Source organism: Hibiscus syriacus, unplaced genomic scaffold, assembly GCF_006381635.1.
Source record: "Hibiscus syriacus cultivar Baekdansim isolate YM2019G1 unplaced genomic scaffold, ASM638163v2 tig00110163_pilon, whole genome shotgun sequence".
In the NCBI taxonomy this organism is placed as follows: Eukaryota; Viridiplantae; Streptophyta; class Magnoliopsida; order Malvales; family Malvaceae; genus Hibiscus; species Hibiscus syriacus.
Window position 1 is genome coordinate 1,125,610 of NW_024062610.1, and position 20,169 is coordinate 1,145,778.

At 36.1% G+C, this 20,169-nt stretch overlaps 1 protein-coding gene across 1 annotated transcript; it reads left to right on the forward strand.

Moving 5' to 3' along the window:
* The first annotated feature begins 12,017 nt into the window (after window positions 1-12,017).
* On the forward strand, window positions 12,018-16,449 carry LOC120216685 (beta-galactosidase 5-like). The gene is made up of 19 exons (XM_039214039.1): window positions 12,018-12,206; window positions 12,247-12,457; window positions 12,555-12,650; window positions 12,744-12,856; window positions 13,029-13,095; window positions 13,188-13,280; window positions 13,454-13,597; window positions 13,700-13,788; window positions 13,888-13,993; window positions 14,092-14,179; window positions 14,309-14,427; window positions 14,533-14,697; window positions 14,805-14,983; window positions 15,082-15,191; window positions 15,304-15,413; window positions 15,560-15,667; window positions 15,743-15,856; window positions 15,949-16,151; window positions 16,295-16,449. Exons 2-19 carry the CDS (start codon window positions 12,287-12,289, stop codon window positions 16,404-16,406), a joined length of 2,187 nt encoding a protein of 728 aa, XP_039069970.1. The 5' UTR covers window positions 12,018-12,206; window positions 12,247-12,286; the 3' UTR covers window positions 16,407-16,449.
* Window positions 16,450-20,169: the final 3,720 nt, after the last annotated feature.

Sequence of the window (20,169 nt, forward strand, 5' to 3'; positions counted from 1 at the left end):
TTCACCGGACAAACGTCGTTCAACTAACGTCTACCTGACTTTTCTTTTCAATCAATTTATGGGTAAAGTATAGTAATGGTCACTAAACTTTTCTAAATCTTTCATTTAGGTCCCCAATTTTTAAAACTTACAATACAATCCCCCAAGATTTAGTCCGTTTGCAATATGGGCACTCAACATTTAGTCCGTTTGGAATATGTCCTCTCAACATTTAGTCCGTTTGCAATATGGTCCCCGACGTAACTGTGGGGGACCATAATGCAAACGGACTAAATGTTTGGGGACTGTATTGCAAGTTTTAAAAGTTGAGAGACCTAAATGAAAGTTTTAGAAAAGTTCAGTGACTATTACTATACTTTACCCTAAATAAATAGGCCTCCGAACGTTCAGCGAATCGTTCACCGGGAAGTTCGTTTATGTTCGTTTATTTATTAAGCGAACATGAACAAAATTTTATGTTCATTTAATTAAATGAACGAACATGAATAGAGGGTTCGTTAGTTTATTTACGTTCGCGAACGTTCAGTAATATATTTGTTCATTTATATTCGTTCGTTTATATTCGTTTACTTTCGTTCGTATATGGTTGTTTATCTACGTTCATTTATGTTTAACCCAATCTCTCTAGACCCATTTAAAATATTGAGTCCATAAATTTTAATCTTATACCCATTAATATTTTAAAATTCAATTAATTTTACATACAAATAAAAAAACCCAAAACAATTAAATAAAATATAATCCTAAAATGGTTAGGAAAGAAGAAAAAATATATTTTCATTTATATTCGTTTGTGTTCGTTTATGTTCGTTCATTTGTGTTCTTTTATCATTTAAATGAACGAACACGAATAAGTTACATTCCTTAACGAACGAACACGAACAATAAATTTTTCGTTCGTTTCTGTTCATATTTGTTCATTTGTTCGGTTAAAACTAAACGAACGAACATGAACATACTTCCGTTCATGTTTGTTCGATTCGTTTACATGCCTATAAATAAATAACCCCATGAATAATTTGTTCTCCAAAATAATATCCCGGAGAAAATCGCCTCAGTGACCAAAAAAAAGTTATAATATACGATTTTAACCAACTTTTTTTGGATTTGCCAAAATGCCAAAATGAATCGCAACCGAAATAAAATCGCAACGCGATCGCCCAGAATCGCAAAAAAATTTCCAAAATCGCAACGCGAACGATCGCCCCAAATGCGAAGTACAAAATCGCAACGCGAAATGAAATCGCAACGCGATTCTTGAAATCGCAATAAAAATCGCAACGCGATCCGTAAAATCGCAACGAACACATAATCGCAACGCGTATAAATCGCAACGCGTATCCGTAAATCGCAACGCGTATCCGTAAATCGCAACGTATCCGTATATCGCAACGCATATCCGTAAATCGCAACGAGAATCCGTAAATCGCAACGATAATCCGTAAATCGCAACGATAATCCGTAAATCGCAACGAGAATCTGTAAATCGCAACGATAATCCGTAAATCGCAACGATAATCCGTAAATCGCAACGAGAATCTGTAAATCACAACACTTAAATTTTGGGTATATAACACTGAAATCATAAACTAAATCCCTAAATCGCAACTCATTCCATCTCCATCTATCACTCTCTCCGGCGACATCCGTTCCTATATCCAACGACATCCTTCCCAATCCGGCAACAGGTTTTAGTTTCGCAGCTCGTCTGTTTAGTAAATTAATTTACAACCATGAAATCATCTAATGTTGATCATGTTTGGATAGATTTGTGTTTTGGAGGGTCATGGGATAATGTTCATGGTGTTTACAATATATGCCTTTACCCATGAATCTTCAACTAAAATTGTCTTTACAAAAGTTAACTTATGAAACTCTAATGCTACGTGTTTCAAATAAATTGAATTTAGAGCCCCTAAGTGGATTTAGGCTATCTTATCAGAGAAATGGTAAAGTTTATTTATTAACCGACAATGAAGATGTTGAACGATTCATTGCTTATATTAGTGTTTCACAAGATGATGTTACATTGTATGTTGTTGAACCTAGAAGTAGTATTGTTGGGTCAGTAGCGGGTAGTAATCAACTAAGTTTTTCTCAAAACCCACAACCTTTCTCTAATCCAATCCCAATCAACTTTCAGCACCAAATTCCGGTTTTCGTATTGACCAGTTAGACGATGATGAGCCAACAGAAAAAATTGTGAGTACTAGTCAGTATTCGAAATTTGGTCTTGGTCAATATCCGGACTTTGATATTGGTCAATACACGGATTTTGATGATGTTTCAGAAGAAGAAACAGACCCTGCGTGTAATGATTTTGATATTGGTCAATACCCGAATTTTGATGATGAAACAGCCGTTGCCGAAGAATGTATTGTTGATGATAATGAGGAGGAAGTTACGACTGTGAATGAACATGTTGAACATCCATTCTGTAATTCATATAATCCTGAAGAAGAAAAAGAAGAAGAAAAAATCCCCGAAGAAAAGAAAATGCCACGGGCGTATAACTGGAATATGCCAGAATTACTTCAGATACCGGAAGAAGAGTTGGTAAAGAAAGCAGTTGATTGTTACACAAAAGTTATTCGTATCAAGAAAGATGATTGTTTTGATACAAATGAAGACTTGAAGATAGCTTTGTATACGAAATGTGTGGAAGATGGCTATCAACTAAAAGTTAACAATCAAGCAAAGATCGTTTCGAAACAAGGTGTATGATTGACAAAAATTGTATGTGGCGAATGATTGCAAAGAGAATAAAAGATTGCGAAATGTTTCAAGTTAGGACTTTTATTGATAAACATACATGTTCAAGAACCCAAGTTTTTCCTCACCATAAACAGGCAAACAAAAAGGTGTTGGGTGGTTTTCTGGCTGAGTTAATGTTTTTGAATGGCAGGGTATATCGGGGACATGAAATTATGACTGACATGAATGCTCGGTTCAAGATTAGTATATCATATTCTCAAGCTTGGAGAGCCAAATGTTATGCCTTGGAATTGTTGAGGGGGTCGCCAGAAGCATCGTTTGCCCAACTGCCGGCTTATTGTCACAATTTAAAGCTGAAAAATCCTGGGTCGGTAACTCATATCAAAACAGATAGAGATGGACGCTTTGAGTTGCTGTTTATCGCCATTGGTGCTACGGTTAGTAAATCAATATAATTTTGTTGACTCATTTTGTTAGTTACATGCATTTCACATTTAAATGATTATATTTCTTGTGTATATTATTTTGTAGATTCGTTCGTTTATTACTTGCATGCGCCCAGTTATTATAGTTGTCGGAGCACATTTGAAAGGTCGATACCTTGGAGTAAACTTATTAGCAGTAGCCATGGATGCTAACAATGGGATATTGCCAATAGCTTACGGGGTTGGCAAATCTGAAACCTCTGATTCATGGACATGGTTTATGGGGCATCTTAGGGATTGCATAGGTCCTATTAGCAATCTGACAATCATCCGATAGGGCAAACTCAATTGACAACGCTGTTAGAAGGTGTTTCCCAGATGCTTTTCATGGACTTTGTGGTGTTCATTTGTATAGAAATCTAAAATCAAGGTCTGCTGGTATAAAAAAGCACAAATGGACATACTGGAAGGCTGTAAAAGCTTATCGGGAAGTGGATTTCAATAAGCATATAAATTGTTTAAGATGTGTTTTGCCTCAGTGTGCTCAAACACTAGAAGATGTCGGGTTTGAAAGATGGTCAAGAGTACATCAACTTGGAGCAAGATATGGTTTCATGACGTCTAATAGTGCAGAATCAATCAACGCTCTAAGTCGTCATTCCCGGAAATTACCCATTACTATGTTAATGGAGTTTTTCGAGCCTCTATTCAACAGTGGTACTACAAGAAAAGAAACCATGCAGTATTATTTCTTTGAATTCGTAACTTATCATATTTATATATTTTACTAAGTATTGTTTATTTAAATTTACAGGAACATTGGAACATCGTGTTACACCATGGACTGAAAAAAAGATAACGAAACGTGTTGTGAAGTCAACGTCATGGAGAGTTGAACCATGTTCAAACACTTTGTTTCAAGTACTGGATAATAACTAAAATGGGCTAGTCGATCTAAATGCAAAGACGTGTAGTTGTATGAAATGGCAAACATCTGGTTATCCGTGTGACCATGTTATAAAAGTTGCTCTTCATTTAAACCAAGATGATTCAAGCGCATACGCTATGGATTGCTACACTACAGAAGTTTATCGACAGACTTATGCCGAGATTGTCTACCCTATTCCACATCCTTCTGAGTGGGACATACCAGATGACTTACAAACAGTTTTGCCACCAGCCATGGACAGAAGGCTACCTGGCCGACCAAAAAGTCACGATCGGATACCGTCTAAGGGTGAAGAGAAGAAGAGATCGACATGTAGTCGGTGCAAGGAAAGTGGTCATACAAGGTTGACATGTGGATCACCAGTGCCATCAAAATCATCTTTTCCTCTACCAAAATATGGATCCTCATCAAAATCACAATTGGCTTCACCTTTTGGGACTGTTAACTTAGGTGATTTTTAAATGCAAACGTTGTATTATGTGGATTTTATGTGTGAACTTTTAACATTTTCAGTTGAATTAATGACTCATGCCAACCATTTTGACTTAACCAACTCTTGTTATTCAGTTGTTATCACTATTAGGCATGCATTTGACTATCGCAACACGGAAATTACAATCGCAACGAGAGAATCGCAATGCGAAATGAAAATCCCAACATGAAAATCGCAATGCGGAAATGAAAATCGCAATGCGAAATGAAAATCGCAATGCGAAATGAAAATCGCAACGAGAGAATCGCAATGCGAAATGAAAATCGCAATGCGAAATGAAAATCGCAACGAGAGAATCGCAATGCGAAATTAAAATCGCATTGCGATTCTCCCGTTGCGATTTTCATTTCCGCATTGCGATTTTCATTTCGCATTGCGATTCTCTCGTTGCGATTTTCATTTCGCATTGCGATTTTAATTTCGCATTGCGATTCTCTCGTTGCGATTTTCATTTCGCATTGCGATTTTCATTTCGCATTGCGATAGTCAATTTTGCCTTCAACATAATGCAGATTGAAATCAACAAAATCAACAATTACATTTCAATCAATTAAACAAGCACAAATAAGAATTATATTCGCATCAATTACACAAATCAACTTTTACAAATCATCTTTTACAAATCAATTAAACAATCAAAAAATAAGCAATAATTCTTATTTCCGATCATCTACTATTGAATCAACTTTTACAAATCAATTAAACAATCAAAAAACAATCAATTAAACTATTGAATCAACTTTTGCAGCCATACATCATTTTCACGCAGTTCACTTCTGAGATTAACCTGCAGAAACCAAACATTTGCTCAAACAACACTTTCTACACATCTAAAACCTACAAACAGCAAATTATTGAATTCTAGGTACTTAACCAAACATTTTCAAACCAAAAGTATATAAACTTACCAATTGTTTATGGACATTTTTATAACGCGGATGCAGGTAGGCAGCGTCTCGTATATATCGATTTAGCCATATAATGCCGAAACCACAAGCCTACTGCAGCTCTATCTCTATCGGTGGGAGGTAGATACTTGATGCTTCCCGTCGTCAAACGCTCCAACGCCAAGCATACGAGAGGACCACAATCTCCTCTGACTCCGCTCGTTTGTTGTGGCGCGGTCTCGTCTCTAAGAACTGTAATATTGAGCTTCTTTGGCTTCTTGTTTCCAGAACGAGTCCAATAATTGATCGCATCCAAGAATTTAGCCAAATGAGAGCTCCATCCCTTAATAACATCTCTTAAATCAGCCAATGATATGTAATTTATCATGCTGTCATACACTATTGTCTTAAGGGATGGGAGCTGAAGCTCGACGAGAATCCAATGTTTACGTTCCAAAACAGGGATAAACACCTGCAATCATAAGTAATAATTCATTCATTTGCGCACTTATTTCATAAAACCTTTAAACTCAATCTAAAATAAATACTAACCTTATCGACCTCCCACCATGCAGGATAAAGTTTAGCTTGTCCATTGCCCAAATCAAATGATTCATCTCGTGCATTCTTCAAGTGAACGGCGTGAAAAGACGTCGGCATAATTGTATATCGTATATTTTTATTTTTCTTAAGTTTTCTTATTATTAGAAGACGTGTCACCCACGCATCGATATGCTGTTTTACAAAAAAAGACATATATTAGTGACTTACATAAATTTAAAAAAAAAATTAATCAAATTGAAATATAAGAAAAAATAAGACTTACCCCCCCATCGAAATAGCCATTGTCTTCGACCCCTAATAATACGCCCCACCAAGACCGATCAAGCAACAAATAGATATCATCGGTGAGCTTGCATATGTCAGTGAAACACCCCTGGCTCTGCTCATGTAGATAAAAATCAACAGCGGTCTTAGCCCAAAGGGTGTTATCCAGAATTGTGTCCGGTAGTTGATCCCTCTCCTCTTCAGATACCGGTATGGTACTGGCCGGTAACTCATACGAGAGCCAACTTGAATCCATCATGTCCGGCACGTCAGAGGGTTTCTCAAGAAGCCTACATATGACGCCATGTGAATCGGGCTCTTGAATGGTGGGAGGGACCTCTTCAATGATGACCGTGGCCTCTTGAACGGTGGGAGGGGACTCTCGAGGAATGATAGGGGGGGCCTCTTCAACGATAGGAGTGGACTCTTGAGGGATGACAGGCGAGTCGGGCTTCTTCTTGCGGTGTCTTCGCACTATTGGGGTGTACGGAGACTTAATAGCACGTGCACGCTGTCTGATGCGTGAACTCCGTCGTGCAAGCATAACCCGACGTAAACCATCCACTCTATCGGGCCGCTAAATAATTAAATACAAAAATCAGTAAATAAACAGACATGATATTTAAACAGTGAAAACAAAGACAAATATGTTTCAAACTTGCATTGTATTCACCCAAGTCATTATTCTATCATAGTTCACAAAATGCATCAGATAACAAAGAAAAATATGTTTCAAACTAATACCCTGAAGTTAGTATTTGTCTTTGTTTTGTCTATTGGTTGAAGTAATGCAATCCATTCAAGTTTCAATTTGCAGAAGAAGAAATAGTTTACTTTCGCAACACGAAACTTAAAATCGCAACGCGAAACCAAAATCGCAACGCGAAATGAAAATCGCAACGACAGAATCGCAATGCGAAATGAAAATCGCAACGAAAGAATCGCAACGCGAAATGAAAATCGCAATGCGATTTTGGTTTCGCGTTGCGATCTTGTCGTTGCGATTTTGGTTTCGCGTTGCGATTCTGTCGTTGCCATTTTCATTTCGCGTTGCGATTTTGGTTTCGCGTTGCGATTTTATGTTTCGTGTTGCGAAAGTAAACTATTTCTTCTTCTGCAAATTGAAACTTGAATGGATTGCATTACTTCAACCAAAAGACAAAACAAAGACAAATACTATTTCACAGTGTTAAAGAATACACAGTTTAGCAGAATTGGCAGCAACCGAACAAATTTACTCACGCAAGGCATTGACCTCATCACGTAACTCCCTTGACTCATCCCGTTGAGGTGGAGGTGGAGAACAGGGAGATAGGAGTCGTGGCATCTTTGCCGGTCGCCTATCATGAGGTGATGGTGGAGAAGAGGCTCGATGATGTGACGGGATAGGTGATGGCTCTCGTTCTAGAGGTGTATAGTCGGGTCGATCGGGTGATGGCTCTAGGTGAGGTGATGGCTCTCGAATTGGAGGAAGTGGATGCTGCTCATCATCCGTGCCATCAAAAAAACTCTGACTAGCTTGCCACCAATCAGTGGCAAGCTCTTCCTCCGTGGGTGTCAGTCTTTGTAATGGAATGTTGGCCTCCTAAAATATAAAAACTCAAACAAAGTTAAACGTCTACTATTAATAACTTGTTTATATATTATATGAAAGTATTTGTGTTAACTTACATTATTTATTGTCGCATATGGTATTAAGTCTTCCCAATCCAACAGAGTTTTCCTCTTCCAGGAAATAGCCCTGGGAATATCATTTGACGTTTTTATTGCATATGTACGCATGCTGGGGAAAGCCTCGAATATCCAAATCTACAAACAATATAATAACAAAATTAGTAATTGTTAAATAATTAATTATAATTTTAGAAACATTATATAGAAATTCTTACCTTAAAGGCCCAAACAAAGCCTGACAAAGTGTATTTGGACCCATCGCCCCGCAAACTTTTGCGGTCATCAAAGGCAGACGACAACTTAGTCCAGGTAGCTTTCCATATATACGAACCCCACGGAAACAGATTCCATGCATTCAGGTCCTCTACCAATATTATTAGCTCCCGATGAATAGGTTGTCTGGCCTCTCTGCCTAAAAAGCCGGTATACACAAGTAGTAGAAGGCATACTCGGACAACATCGACGTCATCCATCCGAGTGAAACCAGCTTTCTTATTAAACAATTTCTTCAGGTCGTCGACATGTAGGTTCGGCTTCTCCATTGACTCATCCGGAAAAACCCGGGATAACCATGATGGGCGGGCGATATGACGAGTGTACCGGCCTACATCATCGTGTCCGAATCGTAGACCAGTGATTAAGCAGAACTCCTTCCGCCCAAAACAAGTATACGCTGGTGGAAAATGAAACCATATCTCTTCCTCACCACGTTGTATACTGTCGGGTAGATTTGATGTCATGGTCTGAAGCCACAAATGGGTCAAATTAGCATCTCCACCCGGATGCTGTACTCTCAGCCATGGCCCGAAGCAGGTTTCCTCAAACAATTGTCTTTGAGCAGGTGAAAGCTTCGAAGCAATTGTAGTGGCCAGGCTGACTTTATTTCTCAAGGTCAATTGAGCCGAAAAAAATTTCTACAAAAACAATAAACATACCAAGTTAGATATACCAAAAACTACACTGTGAAGATATACCAAAAACAATAAACATAAAAAGTAGTAGTTTATTCTTGAAACTAAAATTTGCAACACTGTTTTGTCTTTTGGTTGAAATGAAAATCGCAACGAGAGAATCGCAACGCGAAATGACAATCGCAACGAGAGAATCGCAACGCGAAATGAAAATCGCAACGAGAGAATCGCAACGCGAAATGAAATCGCAATGCGATTTTGGTTTCGCGTTGCGATTCTCTCGTTGCGATTTTCATTTCGCGTTGCGATTCTCTCGTTGCGATTGTCATTTCGCGTTGCGACAGTCATTCTCTCGTTGCGATTTTCATTTATCTCGTTGCGACTCTTCTGCAAATTGAAACTTGAATGGATTGCATTACTTCAACCAAAAGACAGAACAAAGACAAAGACAAATACTAACTTGAAAATCGCAACGAGAGAATAGCAACGCGAAATGAAAATCGCAACGACAGAATCGTAACGCGAAATGAAATCTAAGTGAAATGGTTAATCTATTATTGAAATGACCAGTAACTTATCATCAGTTTCAATATGAAAAACCAACAATAATGCAAACATTTCAAAATAAAAATAATTAAAAAAACTAACCCTCGGAGGTTGATTTTCCATTTCTGAATATTGTGAGGGATTTCTGACCGTGAATGGTTGTGAGGGATTTCGCCGGAGATGGGGACGGAAATCTTCGGAGATGGGGACGGATTTCTTCGCCGTAGAGAGTGAGAGATAGAGATGGGACTGAGTTGTGATTTTAGGTTTTAGGTTATGAGTTGCGATTACGGGATTTTGTCTTAATATTGGTTTTTGTAATTTGAAAATAAAATACGCGTAGCGATTATAATGGCGCTTTAAATATCGCGTTGCGATTTACGGATACGCGTTGCGATTTTATGTATTATCGTTGCGATTTACGGATACGCGTTGCGATATACGGATACACGTTGCGATTTACGGATACGCGTTGCGATTTATGTGTTCGCGTTGCGATTTTCATATTCGCGTTGCGATTTTGGAAAATCGCAATGCGAATTTGTACTATCGCATTGCGATTTTCAAGAATCGCGTTGCGATTTTGGAAACTGATTTGCGATTATGGGGATCGCGTTGCGATTTTTATTTCGCGTTGCGATTTTGTTGGTCATTTTGGCAAATCCAAAAAAAGTTGGTTAAAATCGTATATTATAACTTTTTTTTGGTCACTAAGGCGATTTTCTCTAATATCCCGTTATTTAAAGTTTTTTCCTTAAATTCTTTTATCTGTTAACATTTAGTTTTATTATCAAATTACCCCCAAATTATTAATTCTATTTTAAAAAAGGCTTAATACCAAAATAAGTGCCCAAAATATACTACTTTTCTCGAATATGTATCTAAACTATTTTTTGACTCATTCTGGTGTCTAACGTTACAAAAGTTATCAATTTAGGTGTCCGGGCGGTAAACAACGTTAATTTCCTCCCGTTAAGTGACATGTGTCATAATCTGGAGACTTTGAAATTTATTTTTTTAAAATATTGAAAATATTATTATATTTATATAAAAAAAATTAATTTATCTTAAATTATAAAAAGCCCCAAAATCTCTAAAATCCCCACATCCTAGCCTTAACTCATTGTCTTTGTCCTTTTCGACCACAACCACCACCGATGATGTAGTACATGCTATCTTCCTAGTCATACGCCGTCGTAGTTGCCACTGATTGGTTGTCGGAATTGTATGGGATCGTGATTTTCATCTTAGGGTTCACGAGATATAAAATGTCGACCAGTCACTATTTAATAGGGTTTTGGTCTTTAGGGGAGGGGAGGTCGGGTGAAGCTTCATCGACGGTAAAGGGTGACAGTCGATGTGGTTTTAGGGGTTGAAATGAAGGTTTTCAAAATTTTGGGGTTATTTAAAAAATGTTTATGTTTTTTTAAATATATAATTTTAAGTTTAAAATTTTAAATAAAATTTTAAAAATTACTAAATTGTGACACGTGTCATTTAACGGGGGAAATTAATACTATTGACTGTATGGGCTCTTAAAGTAGTAACGTTTGTAACGTTATACACCGGGATGAGTTAAAAAATAGTTTAGACATCTATTTGAGAAAAACAATATAATTGGACACTTATTTTGGTATTAAGCCTTTAAAAAACCGACAACCAATAGAAACACAATACAATATCTTGATCATTGTATGACTTTAATAAGAAGGATATATGATATATTTGATCTCTCAAAATTTTCATTTTATTCAATTTAATCTTTAAAAAATTATTTTATTACTACCAGCATCCCACTAAATATGTCCTTTATAGACTTTTTAAAAGTAAAAAATTTTAAACTTTGAACATAATTATATTAAATATTTTAAAAAATTAAATTTTATAAAATATATGTTTCAAAACTACTTGATTATATATTTTGTTTAAAAAACATTATTTTATATTTTTATCAATAAATATTTTTTAAATAATAATGAGTAAAACTAAAAAAAAACTAACCCAAAAAAAGCCAATAAGCGAACACTTACATGAGACACAGGGAGTATAATTTAACATTTAATATCCCATGGTTTATTATAATTGGTCAAAATTTTTAAAAAATAACTGACACATGCATGGTTTTGATTGATTTAAATCGTAAATTTTCAGATTAGAAGACAGTGACCTTTTTAGAGAATTGTTTCTCGTTTCTACTACTGGTTTTGAAACATGGAGTGCTTTCCATTTAGTTATCATTTATTAACTATACTTCACTTGAAATTCAAGTTTCACTCATAGCATCCAATCATGGTGGCCCCCCTACATCAAATTATCAATACACAGAAGTGTCTTTGTCCATTTTTTAATAGCAGTAAACATAAAAAACAATGAATTCCCGCGATTCTTCGCTATGAATTAGAAATAAAATCAAATTCTGGATTGAACTTGAGGATAAAGAAACATAATTATACCAAGTTTAGGGTCCAGACTGTTATTTTCCATTTCCTACTGCTACTCTTCTGCCATGGCAAATGGCAAAGTGTAAATGCAATCATGATTTTGGACTGCCTTTTTTTTTCCCGCTACTTACATTCCATTAAAGCTCAAACCTTTTATCTACAGTACTGTTTCCTTCTTCAATATTTTAATGGCCGAAATGTACAGGACTCTTCCATGAATTTTTAACTGCACGTAACATATCCCAAGTACATTTAAAAACAGCAGAGTTCAGAGCTTTTATGTGAAATGTGAGAAGAGCGATGACGGTTTCAGAGTAGCAGAACAACGTCTTTACCAACTTCTCTCCTACTCCCACCATTTCAAGTTTTATTTTATTTTTCAAAAATTTCCCTCCCACTGTTTGTCATTTAAGAGAGATGGAAGCTAGCTCAGTTTCCAAGCTGTTGTTTTTCTTCTTCGTTGCCTTCGTAGCGAGTTCTCAGCTGATCCAGTGCAGCATTACCTACGACAAGAAAGCTATTCTCATCAATGGACAAAGGAGAATCCTCATCTCCGGCTCCATTCACTATCCCAGAAGCACCCCTGAGGTATAATCTTTTTACTCTTTTTTTTTTAATTTATCCTGAAACTTTTTTTTTTTTAAAAAAAGAGACTGGTTTTTGGGCTGTTTTTTCCTGGATGTAGATGTGGGAGGATCTTCTTAAGAAAGCTAAAGATGGAGGCTTGGATGTCATAGACACTTATGTCTTTTGGAATGGTCATGAACCTTCTCCTGGCAATGTACTACCATAGATCTCCAATGGGTCATCATGTTTCTTTTCATTTCTAGTTTAAAATTTCATTGGAGTTATTTTTTTGTGGTCTGTTTTTCAGTATAATTTCGAGGGAAGATACGACCTGGTACGGTTTATCAAGACGGTGCAAAAATTGGGACTATACGTTCATCTTCGCATTGGACCTTATATTTGTGCGGAGTGGAATTTTGGGTACTTCCATTTTCATTATCATCTGCCTTTTTCAGTTAAAGAACACTTTTACCTTCTTAAAGAGTAAATGCCTGATTAAAGATTTGTTCTGAACTTCTGATTTAGTTTAATGTATTTTTATTTCTTGCGCTGAGTTGAGTAGTTTACACTCTACATTTTCTACTTGCTACAGAGGATTTCCCGTTTGGCTAAAGTATGTTCCTAGTATCAGCTTCAGAACTGATAATGAGCCCTTCAAGGTGTCTCTTTCCCCCCTATTTATTCTGTTTGTTACTTTGAATTTCTTAAATGGAAAGCCAACAGGCTTTTAAGTTTCATTTTTCCCCAACAGAGGGCAATGCAAGGATTTACCCAGAAAATTGTCCAAACGATGAAGAATGAAAAACTTTTTGCATCACAAGGAGGCCCCATCATCTTATCTCAGGTATGAGATTCTTGATATTAGTGGCATCTATGGTTTCTAGCTTTAGTGGGTTTGATTTGCTTGAATTAGCTAAGAGCCTAAGATGCCAATAATGATGAATTCTTTGGTCTTACCTAGCCTACTATGTTTAAGCTTGTTGATCTCTTTTATACTATTATTTCATTTTTGTGCAGATTGAAAATGAATATGGACCCGAGAGCAAGGCACTCGGAGCAGCTGGTCATGCATACATTAATTGGGCTGCAAAAATGGTTGTTGAACTGAATACAGGAGTCCCATGGGTAATGTGCAAGGAAGATGACGCCCCAGATCCTATGGTAAGCAATGATCTGCTTTACTTCAATTATTTCTCCATCTCTACTGAATTTCATGTCATCTCGAAGACCTTGACTATGCTTTCCCTCGGATATTTGATTCAGATAAATGCATGTAATGGCTTTTACTGTGATGCATTCTCACCCAACAAACCTTACAAGCCTAAGTTGTGGACCGAGGCTTGGAGCGGCTGGTGAGTGCGATCCTTGCCGATCATCTAGACAGGTGTTTCAAGATAAAATGCTTATTTTTCTGGTAATTTATTTGATATTTGTTCCCCAACATTGTGAAGGTTCACAGAATTTGGTGGCACAATTCACCAGCGACCAGTTCAAGACTTGGCATTTGCCGTTGCTCGTTTCATACAAAAGGGTGGCTCATATATCAATTATTATATGGTTAGATACCATGTTTATTTTGGTTTTTAATTGAAAATTTGTCATGGTACCTGCAACAACTTGTATCTTACAGCTTATGCTATTTTTTCCTTTGATAGTATCATGGAGGGACCAACTTTGGACGGACTGCCGGTGGACCATTTATTACAACCAGTTATGACTATGATGCTCCAATTGATGAATACGGTGAGGAACCAAGCTCATTCTAATCGTAACTAAAACCATAAATTATTATGTTCTCTTAATTTTTCACACACTAAGCATTCCGCATCAGAACTCTGTTACTAGTCTGACTGAAAAGTTCACCTCATTTAGGTTTGAACCGGGAACCTAAATACAGTCATCTGAAGGAGCTTCATAGGGCTATTAAGCTATGTGAACATGCTTTAGTTTCCTCTGATCCTACTATTACTTCGTTAGGAACCTATCACCAAGTAAGCTTTTCCGCTCAATGATTACTCTTTATCATCAATTGATGATAGTAGAAAGTTTGCAGAAAGAACATTCCACTGATAATGTCCGTAACGATTACTTTTCAGGCCCATGTATTCTCATCAGGGGAAGGAAGCTGTGCAACTTTTCTCTCTAATTACCATATGAAATCTGCTGCTAGGGTGACATTTAATAACAGGCACTATGATTTGCCCCCTTGGTCTATTAGCATTCTTCCTGACTGCAAACGAGTGGCGTTTAACACTGCATCAGTAAGTAAATTAAGAGGCCTCTATTTTGATGTAGTTTAAAGCTAACTTGTTTAAATCTTTTGATTTTTATTTGGAAATACTTATATACTTATCCTATGTGCATCAAGGTCGGAGTTAAAACCTCACGAACCCAAATGCTGCCAACAAACTCCAAGATGTTCTCGTGGGAGGCCTATGATGAGGACATTTCTTCTCTAGGGGAAAGTTCGACAATCACATCTCCAGGGCTCTTGGATCAGATGAATGTTACGAGAGATAATAGTGACTACCTGTGGTACACAACCAGGTGAGGCACTGCATTCCGCCCTTGAGGTTTAATATTTAATTTAAACCGGTCCAGGCAACACGCTAATAAAATTATATCTTGAGTAAATTTTGTTCCAGTGTTGACATTAGTCCTTCAGAATCGTTTCTGGGAGGAGGACAAAAACCCTCTCTCAATGTGGATTCAGCTGGCCATGCTCTTCATGTCTTCATAAATGGACAGTTCTCAGGTTGGTTGTAGATTTACTCATCAAGTAAAATGGTTAACCTACATTACATACCGGGAGCAATGTACTTTCATATCTGCATATGTCATACTAAGGCATACACTATACATTACAGGGTCTGCATATGGAACTAGGGAAGACCAGGGATTCACATATACGGGACCAGTGAACCTACATGCTGGAACAAATCGCATTGCACTTCTCAGTGTAGCTGTTGGTTTGCCGGTTAGTTGCTCGACCATGCTTATATGGATACAAATGTTAGCCATCACATAATTCAGAATATTCCTTTACATTTGGGCTACCAAAACTTTAAACTCAATACGCTGTTGTAAACTTTTTCAATTATTGATGCGAATTGTGGTGTGAAGAATGTTGGACTGCATTATGAGACATGGAAAACTGGAATTCAAGGTGTTTCGTTGCATGGCCTTGACCAAGGAAGGAAAGACTTAACGTGGCAAAAATGGTCATACCAGGTTTGACAACTTGCATTCATTTGCAAAAACTACTATTTGCGTGTTTGGATGGCTTAGCAAACTACTCTCAAACAGATTGGCCTTAAAGGAGAATCAATGAATTTGGTCTCTCAAAATGGAGCCTCGTCTGTTGAATGGATTCGAGGTTTACTAGCTGCGGGGAGCCGGCAGTCTATGATATGGTACAAGGTAAAAAAAAAGCTGAAGGGACAGGGGAATTGATAAGGGGTTTCATTTTTTCCCCTTATATCAGAAGCTAAATAATGGCTTGGAAATTGTAGGCATATTTCAATGCCCCGAGAGGCAATGAACCATTAGCTCTGGATATGCAGAGTATGGGAAAGGGTCAAGTATGGATCAACGGACAGAGCTTAGGAAGATACTGGATGGCTTATGCAAAGGGTGACTGCAGTACTTGTAGTTATTTGGGGACATTCCGACCTACAGAGTGCCAGAGTGGTTGTGGCCAGCCAACCCAAAGATGGTATCATATTGTTCTTAAACTCCATAAATGACTAGGCCTAGAGGAGGGCTAGGATATTTAACTCAAACTCCTCATTATGCAGTTAGCATAAAATTCGATTCTATTCAAATCCTCCTAAACTCTTAATGGTCTGAATATTGTAGGTACCATGTTCCAAGATCATGGCTAAAGCCAACACGAAATTTGCTGGTAGTCTTTGAAGAGCTTGGTGGAGATGCATCGAAAATCTCTCTTGTGAGGAGAACTGTTTTATAAACATTACCTAGACAACATCACAAGCCAGGGAGCTGTGAAGAAGGAAAAGGTGTAAGGATATAGGTGGAGAAGATATTCCAGTTTCAATATTGTTTAATTGCATTACTTAGTCAACCGTCATTAAATTCACGTATGAATGCTTTGTAAAAAAGTGGGTGGAAACTAGTAACAATATCGTCCAACATTGATTGTATGAAATGAATCATTATTGTTTCCGGATTTTATTTTCCATTGATGGGTAAGCTCAGCGTAGTGCACTGGATTCTAAGCTCATTAAACAAACAAGGGCTACTTTTTATTTCATACTTTCAGCACCAAGAGGAGTGCATGGCTGCTTTGGCTTCTTTCAGATAAATTAATGTTGGCATGGCCTCCACACCTAGGGGTGAGCGTTCAATGGAATCGAGTTAAAAAAAATTTAAATTATTCGAGTTTGCGAGTTTTATTTTACAACTCACAGTTGAGCCATGAACTCGTGGTGAGTGAGATCAGCAAAGGCATTGAGAGCCAATAAAAAAAAAGAATTTGACATATCTTTGTGCCGAGTAACAAAGGCGTAGTTGTCTTGGAAGACTCTAATCCTGTAAGATTTTTCCTCCGAGGAGTAGGTTTTCCCATGTTGATTGCACCAAGATTCGAAAAGCTGGGAGATATGGGAAGGAGAAGCAGAAGAAGAAGAAAGGTCAAAGAAAAGAAGGAAAGATAGAGAGGTTCCATTGTTTTTGTTTAGAGAGAAAAGGAGGGTGATTTGGGTTCCCCTGAATGGTCTATATTCTTTTAGCTGACTGCAGGTGCCTAAAACTGTAGGTGGGTGGGTGTCCAAGCAAATAGGAAGTGGAAACACATGGCTCTTTTACAATGGGTAGGTAATTCTCCGAAACGATCATCTTTTGCTGATCGGATACGTTGTGCAATAAACTTATACGTTGTGTATTCTTTGGTGCAAATGTGCACAAGTGACGGGCTCTAGAGTCGGTCGCGTCAAATCAAGTATATCGTTCTCTCAAATCTGAATTATTTAAGCTACCTAAAGCCGGATCTTCCTTTGTCTTCAATTGCAGTTATTTACTTTTGAGTAAATTAATTTTATTTTATTTTATATGTTACTCACTTTACTTTAAAATCATTTAATTTTCTCATTTAATTTAATGTAATTAACGTTTTTGATCACTCAACCATTCTTCCACTAACGCCGTTATGACATGGATTTTTTTTATTATATTTAGTTATCATATTCCAAATATAAAAAAAAGTAAATACCTTTCCCCGTCCCCACTCAACTCTTCTTTTCTGCCGCTTCCTTCCCAGCCTCTCCTCCACCGTCTTCTTCCCTCTCTTCTTCTCTCTTTGTTTCATTGTACTCTTTGTTTCATTGTATGGTATTTTCGTTTCATATTATCTCTCAAAGGCTCTCTCTTCCTCCCATTCTTCATGTGGGTGGGTTTTTTTCTCTCTTTTTCTTAGCTTGAGAAACGAGAAGAGCATAAGCCTCAATCATAGCTTTTTTTATCCTTTTGTGGTCTAATCCTTTTTTTCTTGTTAATATTCTTTTACATCTGTTAGGTGAGTTTTCTAGGGGTTTTTTTTTTTTTTTTTACTTTTGTTTGATTTGTTGACGATTAGATGGTTTTTTTTTATATTGAATTATACGATTGTTTGGTTTAAAAGGTACCCTTTTATATTTTCAAAGCTCTGATTTTTATGATTTTTGCCTCTAAAATTTGTATATCCTGTCAATTTTGTATGGTGAGTTTTGGTTTGGGAATTGTCTCTTTCTTGTTTATGCATTCAATTTTAGTTTTTTCGTATGATTTTGCCTTTTGTTCTATATGGTTGACCAAGGGTGTTGTAGATGCTGTAGAAGCAAACTTCCCAACAACATTTCATGGGTTCAGCATACATCATCTCATTGACAGTTTCCAGCGGCTTTGTTTTGTTGTGTAAAGAAAAGTTTATAGTTAATTGCACATTGAATTATATGAACTGGATTTGCATGTGATTTCTGCAATTTGATGAGAGTTGAGTGGCGTTGGAGAAAGGCATTTACCCTTTTTTTTTAATATTTTTTCTTTTTTTTTTCTGATTTGAAAAATATAATAAAAAATTCACGTCATAAAAAATGGTTGAGTGACCAAAAACATTAATTATATTAAATTCTGTGAGGAAATTGAATAATTTTAAAACACAGTGAGTAAAATAGAAAATATAGTAAAATTCAGTGACGATCTGTGTAATTTATCCTTTATTTTTAGTAAAATTAAATATCTATTTTTCAATAATTTAACTAGATATAAAAAAGCTGTAATTAGATATTTTTGTTAATTAATCGTATATCAATATAAGATTTTAACATTTACTTTCTGAATTTATAATACTTATTATTTTTTAAACTAAACGATATTAAAATTCTAAATATGAATCAACTAAAATTAAATGTGTTATTAAAAAAATTACCTAAATACACTAAAAAATATCAAGTACCTGATGGTACAAAATAATGAGGAACAAGTTACACATGAATATTAAAGTTTACCTTTACAAAATAATAAATATAATTATCTAACATAACAAGCTTTGAACTTCTTTCTCTTCTTCTGAAAGTTGGAACATTTACAAAGGGCAAAGCTTGTTAGCGATGGGATCTATCTGTAGCAATCAATGTCTAATAGATGGTTTGTTTTGTTCATTGAAGAGATGGTTTACTGAGCTACCATATAAGTTTTGAGATATAGGTAATTGAAACCAGATAAGAAACATATTGTTTACTGAACAGTGAATTATAGCTCTTCTATAGTATTTTTGTTGGTACTTTGTACAAGATATTTTTTAATTCGCTTTAGGGGGAAATACTGTTAAAGCAATTAATTGAATTGACTTTGCATTTTGGGTGCATATGAATGATGTTTAAAACTTCAGTCAACGGATTTATACATCCTAGGAGTGGCAACGGGATGGGAAAATTTTTGCATTACCCAATCCGTCTCTAATATTTTATGAGTACGGTTTTTGAAATTTTCATTGTATGTTTCGGGAATATTTTTGTCCCCATACTTATCACTTACGGATCTTTACAGGTTTCGATTAGTCTCCATCCCAAAAAATAAACAAACAATTTTGTTTTAAAATCAATGTAACCCCTAAAACTGTAAAATATATCATTATTGTCTTAAATTGGTTTCTTATCTATAATATGAAAGCTTCAAACGTCAATATTCATTTAACACTCAATGTATACGTAGAATCTTAACTATTTTCAATCTCAACAAATCAATGTATATTAAATGAGAAAATATATAAGCTTCAATTTTAGTTCATTTGAAATGTATATTAATTTTTACATATTAAATGAGAAAAGATCTAAATTTTAATATTAGTAGCATATGTAATCTCACAATCTTATCATATATAATTTTTATTAAAATATATATATCAAAGGTATATATGTAAATGATTATAAATATGATTTTAAAATTTTGTAAAATATCAAGAATTCATTCGAATATTTTTCGAGGATCACTACGATTATTCAGACAGGTACAATTTAATTATCCTCATGATTCAAATATAACAATCTCATCTATATCTCCATTTGAAATTCGGGAATAAATCTTCCCTATCTTCATCGTGAATATTTTGATTAGTCTCCATCGTCGCGATTTTCGATTTTCTCCCACCCACCCTTATGCATACGGCACAAACTCAATTCATCAGTCATGACCGTAGACTTGTGGACCTGAACAGCTCAAAAACTCCAAAATGATTT